The 7,972-nt window shown below is 42.1% G+C and overlaps 1 protein-coding gene across 1 annotated transcript in view; it reads right to left on the bottom strand.

Annotated features, from left to right (window-relative positions):
* The window catches only part of tpcn3 (two pore segment channel 3), an 18,975-nt gene that overhangs the window by 5,105 nt on the left and 5,898 nt on the right, over nt 1-7,972 (bottom strand). Inside the window, exons 5-12 of the mRNA XM_087179223.1 lie at nt 6,748-6,866; nt 6,422-6,523; nt 5,247-5,373; nt 4,413-4,620; nt 2,711-2,855; nt 2,402-2,587; nt 1,847-1,876; nt 248-312 (exon numbers count right to left, since the gene is read on the bottom strand). Of these exons, the coding sequence (XP_087035349.1) occupies nt 248-312; nt 1,847-1,876; nt 2,402-2,587; nt 2,711-2,855; nt 4,413-4,620; nt 5,247-5,373; nt 6,422-6,523; nt 6,748-6,866 (982 nt within the window). The remainder of the gene's footprint in view (nt 1-247; nt 313-1,846; nt 1,877-2,401; nt 2,588-2,710; nt 2,856-4,412; nt 4,621-5,246; nt 5,374-6,421; nt 6,524-6,747; nt 6,867-7,972) is intronic.

Below are 7,972 nucleotides of genomic sequence, written 5' to 3'. Positions count from 1 at the left end.
CCACCACCCGGATCAGTCTGAGGACTCGCAGGATGAAGACGATGTCCAGGATCTGGCGGCTGGTGTAACCGCCCGCTACAACAGGACGGGTTCATCAACACAGATACGTCAGTAAACTGGAGCAATTTCATTTTTTAAAACAATTTACAATTGAAAAATGTCCTGAGTCCAGACTCTCTCTCTCTCTCTCTCTCTCTCTCTCTCTCTCTCTCTCTCTCTCTCTCTCTCTAAAACCATCAACACTCACATGATTTCACGGCAGAGTTGACGATCGTGGCGATGAGGGCAGAGATAACGATGAAGGTGTCGAACCTGGAAACAAAATAGTTAAAAAAGAAAAAAAAAATTAGAAAACGAATGTTTGGAGTTGAACTTATAAAAACTTCTCTTCAGCAGCGACGAGGCTGAAAGCAAAACCAGCGTTAGCTTAAAACGAAGCTCATCGTTTCCCACATGATGTCACTCATGACAACAACAACAGAAACGTATCATGGATGTATCAACAGAGATGGATGCTGACAATCTGCCCCGGTGGCCACTTGCGGTACTGCAACTAAAAAAACTCCCCCACAGCCTAAAAATCATTTCCCCCATTGACCTCCATTTTAAAAGAGACAGGATACGTCCAACTACAAAAAAATGGTTTTATACGTGTAAAACTTTCTGTTTTCACTTTAGTGACGGGGAGAAATCTTTGAGTCCAGTGTCCAGTTCTTATAATACGTCCATGAAACATGCCAACACACTGCTGGATACATATCTGAAGTCACTGCAGCTGCACTGCTCACCAGCAGGGGGCGCACAACTGTAAAAAAAAAAAAAAAAAAAAAGGCTAAATTGCCAATGAAAACATCTAAACAGCTGCAGCAAACAAGTTTCATACGACGCAGTTTAATACACTCAGGTAAACATGTACAATCTAATGTAAATACATCTGTTCTGTCATAAACGTTTATGATGCCAATAATGTTCAGTTTTTTTTAAACATCATCATAAAGGTGTTAAATCATTACATGTTGTAGCGCTGAGGTCATCGTCATATTCAGAGGTGTTTCTAATATTCTGACGCCTCATGTAAACATAGAGGATGTCGACTGCAACACCACCTTAAATCATGACCTCAATAATCAACAGATCATTGTTTTCCATCAATGTCAACAAAACACTGAACATTAATGAGGCTGTATAAGATAACGGTTACGGCAGAGCTGCTGCATTAGATTGTACAGATGATCCTAATAAAATAAAATAAAATAAATATTTAAAAAGTGTAAAAGGTCTGAAAGAAAAAACTGAAACTGAAAAAAAACCAAAATACAAAGATGAGTGAGTTTATTCCTTAATGCCAGCGTTTGTATTTTATTTGTTTTTTTAATTACAGTTTTGGTTTCTCTTTTTTTCCCCTTATGTTTTGAATGGTACGGAAGCCCTGAAGGCAGGTGAAAAAACATTGTTTTAAGGATTTGTTGTTGTAATACTCATTTCAGCCACAAGAGGCTGAAGTGCATCACCTCAGTGTAAATGCGACTAAAAGCAGGTGAAGCTGAAATGAGTATTACAAAAAAATGATTTTACATGCCTTCAGGGCTTCCGTAGAAAAATCTTTTGTTTGTGGCTTTTTTTAAAACGATGTTTACATTTTTTTCTTTCAGACTTTATGGCCTCAAGCTAAACTCCATAATTCAGAAACATTTTTACTACCTGATGATAAAAAACAAACAACAATAAACCATAATAAACAATAATAAACAATAATAAACATAACTGCTGCTTCAAGCGGGTCCAAGCGCTGCAGATAAACGAAGCAGCAGATCACGTCACAGAAGCTGAAACACGTGTCACATACCTCATGCTTATAATCTGGGACGAAGATAAGCTGCGTGAAATGAATGTGACACAGCTCATTGATTATAGATTTGTAAAGTGCAAATATTTTCATTGTGAGCTTCATCAGCTCTTTTCATACTGAACCACAAAACATCGAAAAATACATCATTACTATTATTGTTATTATTATCATTATTATTATTTTGCACTAAATTCTGCACATTTTCTTCAATAATAATAATCACATTTCTATCTATCAGGAGGTGGAGCTTCAGACACGTTTCAGGTGTGCAACACTTAATTAGTTAATTTGAATATGAACATTTTCCCACGAGCATCATGGGATATCTGAGATGAGGTCACAGTTTTGGCTTCAGAAGCTGCAGACGCTCCTTCAGCGCTTCGTTTCATCCACACGAAAACCACTTGAACTTTGACTCCAGCTCCCTGTAGACGATCGGCAGAAACACCCAGAATCCTTTGCTCATTTGGGATAAAGGTTCAGTTAAATTCAAACAATGAACCAACAGTAAACGTGACACGAGGCGAGGACGCCGTCGGCCCCGTTCCTCACCAGTTCCAGAAGCTGTGTCTGGAGAAGAACGCCCGCGGCTCGAACACGTAGAGCTTCAGCAGGATCTCCAGCAGGTAGAGCGCCAGGAACACCCACTCCGAGTTCGCGATCATCGGGTTCTCCTCGTCCAGACCGATGAAGATGGCGTTCACCAGGATGATGATGTCATACATGATCACAAAGGCCCTGAAAGCAAAAACACACACACACACACACACACACACACAGCAGCGTTATAACCTCCGTCAGCTGACGTCGTTCCTGCAGGTCACATCTGGTCACATCTGGTCACATCTGGTCCGGTCTTACCGGTGCTGGACCATCCGGCAGAGCAGGCGGCTCGGGGCCGACAGGTAGAAGGCGGGGCATACACTGTGAAATGGGTGTGGTCTGGACTTGAGTGTGATCACCTCGATGTTCAGGAGGTCGGCCAGCTGCACGAACGCCACTTTACCTGTGGATTAACCAACACACACAAAACATTACATCAAATAAATAATAAATAAAAATATAAAAGAAGCTTTCGGGTCATTTATATAATTTATACAATCATATTATATATGTAGTTTCCACCACTGCATTAAATCCATGGTGTACAGAAATGATATGTGATTGTAGTTATAGTCTTTGTGTCGTTTCTGCTGCGACCACTAGGGGGCAGCGTATCAGGATTCAGACTGACTGGACTCTGAGATGAGACTGAACTGAACCGACAGTGCTGAGTTTTTTATGGTGCGTTCAGGTGCTTCTTCTCAGCTCATCAAGTCAGATTTTACATCATTTACCAGCAAGAAGTGTCTCTCAGACAGGCGGGCAATCCCAATGATACACAGAGTCGTAAACAGGGACAGTTGCATGGCGACAATATGGTCTAATTTCCTACTGGGGACATTACTCATCATGTCCCTGTCACTTTTATCGTTTGTCTGATGCAGAGTTTATATTCTACATCGACACATGACGGTGTTTTATAGGCTGATCCCAGTGTTTCTACTATTTTATTCAATGATTTCCTAAAAGGTGGTGGGGGCCCTCATTATTATTATTGAATTACTATCCCTGATGCACTCATTAATTAACTAATCAGCATTTTACAAAGTGTTGCTAATTTAAAGCTCCATATTTTTTCTTCTGTGTTTTATTTGAAGTGTTGATCCATCAAAAGATATAATTGTGCAGTGTAGTTTTACATCTCCTCTCTCAGGCTTCTCTCTGCAGCTCTAGTAACAACAGGTCAGTGAGCCAATCAGAAGAGAGGAGGCTCTGAGTCTCTCTTCTGATTGGCTGACTGTTTTCTGAGTGATCCAATAAAAATAAAGCAGATTTCAGGTAAAAACACTCAGAGAAACCAAATCCTGCAAGGTTTGGATGGTGGGTCCAGGTGGGCGGGGCTTGGTGACTGCTTTATTGTGACATCACAAAGTTCCAGAAGTCCTGACGGCTGGTTTTAAGGCTCAGTTTCTGAATACAGGCTGTGTGCATTTCTCTGTGGACTGAGGCTTTGATACTTTCACAGTATTAATATAGAAGCTAGAGCTGATCTATATTCTATAATCACACTACACATGGACACACACCTTTACACTATCTACAAACTATAGATACTAGTCAAGTTAAAGTAAAATGTTCCCTTCTGAAATGTAGGTTAACAGTGAACGTGTCCCTGTATGCTGTGTGTGTGTGTGTGTGTGTGTGTGTGTGTGTGTGTGTGTGTGTGTGTGTGTGTGTGTGTGTGTGTCATATATATGGGTAAGTGTCACTGTGTGTAACACCCTCCATGTGCAACGATGATGAACAACATCTGGCTTGATGTGATATCAGCTCCTCTGGTCAGTTGTTCTCAGCTCTGAGCTGCAGACGATGACGAGGCAGTTTGACTTCCTCCATGTGGGAGATGAGAGTTCAGATAGCGACGCAGCAGAGCTCAGAGGTGTCGGCGGCCGTGATGCTGCAGAACCCAGTGTGTGTGTGTGTGTGTGTGTGTGTGTGTGTGTGTGTGTGAGAGACCCACCGATGGACCCCTGGTTATTGTCGTCACAGACGCTCCACAGCAGCTCTCTGTGGGCGTTGCTGATGTCGGGCTGGACCAGCCGGACCACCTGGTTCCAGTTGGCCTGGGTCACCACCGGCCCCCCCCCCTCCTCCCTCTGCTCCTGCAGGACGGCGAACGCTCGCACCATCTTGTGCCTTTTGGCCCTGACCAGCTGCCGTACCTCCTCCTGTCGGACAAGGACGTGTTCATTCAGTGATTAAGAAAACAGAACTCAGTTTGATTTTGTGATCAGCTGATGAAACGTTTCATCCTTTAATTCGCCTGAAAACAAACAGACTCACAATCACATATTTACGAGCCTGAAATAAAGTGTGTGTTCTTCTTTCTTTCTTTGTATCTTATTATGAAAATTTGTAGAAAATCAAAACTTTTTTCATTTTCTTTTTAACAACTAACAACTAAAGTCTGAGGAAAGATAATTAATGATTTACATGGTGCATCTTCACACACAAACACCTGGGACACACCTGAAGACTGGACAGGCCGGTCTTCTGTTTTCACAGATTCAGTTTGTTTTAACTGAACTCCTCGTGCCAACGACCTCGACAACGTTGTGACACATTTTACTTTTATCACAAAGACTGCAGCTGCTGTGATTTGGATTTTGCACTTGGCAGCTCAGGTCTGAATCTGAAGCCTTCAGATTAAAATCTCATCATGTCACACTACATGACTTTCTCTGTCAACACCAGCTGATCCAGTCGGACCGGAACCGACCCGGTCCAACCTGCTTCCTGGTTTCTGGGCCTCTGGGAAAACGTGTTTTCAGCCGACTTGTACAAACCGTCGCACCTTCAGGTATTTCTTGTAGTTGTTGTAGACGACGGCCAAGAAGACGGACATGAAGATGTAGGTGTTGATGAGGATGTAGATGATGAAGAAGATGGCGAACACGAAGCTGGCGTTGTACGCCGGCATCCTGCAGACGAGAAGCAGAGAACAGCTGTGAGGCGGCCTCATTAACAGACACAGAAACATATAAAAACGCTGTGCAGAGGCCACTTCCTTCTTCTTTTCTCTGCTGCAGAGAAAAGAAGAAGGAAGAACGCTGCAGAAAAGTCCATGTGGCTTTAAAGCTAATTTATAATATAAAAGATACAGAGTTATTAAACTGGAATTTTTAAGAATTAAATTCACATGAAATTTAAATAAAACTGTAGCTGCAGGCGACAAACAGGATCCAGTGTCACAGACGGTCCAGACAGAAAACTGGATTCTTCACATTTGTTTGTCATTACAATTTATCACATTAATGTTTTTTTGTTTGTTTAGTTTTTAATCAATTCATTTTCTAAATTTAGATGCTGCGTTAGTAAAATACTCAAATACAAAGATTCAAGAACCTTTTTTGTCTGATAACCAACTTCCTTGTTTATATTAAGATATTATTTTATTTTTAAAAACAAAACAAAAGGAAATGCATGATTACACATGATTATACCAGAATCATGTTTCAGTGATGGCGAACGTCCCTGAGTTCACTTCAGCACTGGATTTTAATTTAGTTTCACTCTTTTGATGAAGATGTTGACGATCGTTTCATTTGATGTATAAGCCCAGAATCAGTCGTTTGCCTCGGGGGAGACATTATTTCTCTCGTCTTTCACATCAATCTTTAGTTTTTGTCGTTGTACGAAAAATAAAAAAACATTTCGTCATGTCGTTGTTTTCTTTGTGAAAAACAAGTTGCTGATGAACATCTGCAGCGACACAGCTGCAGCGACACATCTGCAGCGACACATCTGCAGCGACACATCTGCAGCGACACAGCTGCAGCGACACAGCTGCAGCGACACAGCTGCAGCGACACATCTGCAGCGACACAGCTGCAGCGACACATCTGCAGCGACACAGCTGCAGCGACACATCTGCAGCGACACAGCTGCAGCGACACATCTGCAGCGACACAGCTGCAGCGCGAGCTTCAAACAGATTCAACACGTTTGTCAGAGCTGCAGGAGTCTTACATGACGTCGGGGCTGTTGGCCGTGGTGACGAGGACGTACAGGTCGAAGACGATCTCCAGGTAGTTGGTGAAGTACGGAGCTCCGTCTATGGTCTTCAGGCCTCTGCAGAGAAAACACACACTTCACACTCAGCTACACACACACACACCTCGATCAGGCTTTTTCATGCATCGGTTTTCAAATTAAAACTCAAAATAACTTGAATTTGTCCATCACATGTTTTAACACTTGAATGTCTGAAAACAAAATGGTTCCAGGTTTTTAAGATTTAAAATGATCAATAATAATCGATTATAAAATGACTGGAGGGACGGCGGCTGTCTCACCGTTTGCCGAGCAGCTTCAGCGCCATGAGGGAGAAGATGAGGACGCTGAACATGAAGAGCAGGAAGACGTAGAAGATCTGAGGCAGAGCGTTCCGGATGCTCCTGAACGCTCTGCGGAGCTGAACACAAACAAACAAACCAACAAACCAACAAACAAACAAACAAACCAACAAACAAACCAACCAACCAACAAACCAACAAACAAACAAACAAACAAACAAACAAACGACAGAGTTTAGGAATCATCATCGTCCTCCTTCCACACAGACACAAACTAATGATGCGTTCAGGCGCCGGCGGCTCATTTGGCAGCAGGAAGTTTAGCCTCAGATCGTGATCCAGAGATTACAACATGTGTGACGTGTGAGTCAGTCAGTAATAAGACACCTGGACATGTGATGAGACACCTGAACACACACCTGAACACTCACCTGAACACTCACCTGAACACTCACCTGAACACACACCTGAACACACACCTGAACACACACCTGAACACTCACCTGAACACACACCTGAACACACACCTGCTCGTGTCACTGAATCCTACCTTTATGAGGAAAATACTGACGTGCAAATTAAACTGGATTTGGAGGCAAAGAGTAAAAATAGGGATTTTTTTTCTCTTTAAATATGATTTTTAGCAACATAAAGTGACATTAAATCAGAGTTTGTTTAATTATATATATTGATAAAATATAATTATTAATGATCGTTATACGTCAGAGCATCTCACACTCACTATTTATTCGCAGTGGATCATGAAAACAAACAAAAGTCTCCGAGTCACAAACACAAAATATAACTGTGACATTTTTAGAATAAAGTGTCAAAAGTTTAAAATCTGTTTAATTAGTAAATAATGCAGATTTATGTCTCGTTTTTTTCACCATTTGACAAACAGGCCGGATCATCATAATACGTCTCTTTTCAGCCCCGTATCCAAACAGGTGAGACACGTGGTGCTGTTACCTGCCGTCCCTCCGTGACGTTGACCAATAGGAGCGGGCGCAGGACTCTGGACCAGCGGAGGGCGTAGTAGTTTGTGGCTTTGAGCGCTCCGTAGATGATCATGTCGGCCAGAGTGAGCTGGAACAAACAGAGGAACAAAAGGAGTCATCCACTGCACACACACTTTGTTTTCACGTTCAACAAAGAAGATTTCATTCAACTGCTTTTAAAATCGTCTTCTTCGACTCTAATCCTTCCTCTGAACGCTGAGTTT

This window comes from Seriola lalandi, unplaced genomic scaffold (genome assembly GCF_002814215.2).
Source record: "Seriola lalandi dorsalis isolate HSWRI2012SDOR001 ecotype SW California unplaced genomic scaffold, Sedor1 jcf7180002054800, whole genome shotgun sequence".
In the NCBI taxonomy this organism is placed as follows: Eukaryota; Metazoa; Chordata; class Actinopteri; order Carangiformes; family Carangidae; genus Seriola; species Seriola lalandi.
Note: the sequence above shows the minus strand (reverse complement) of the source record. Positions and strands in the feature narration are given on the sequence as shown.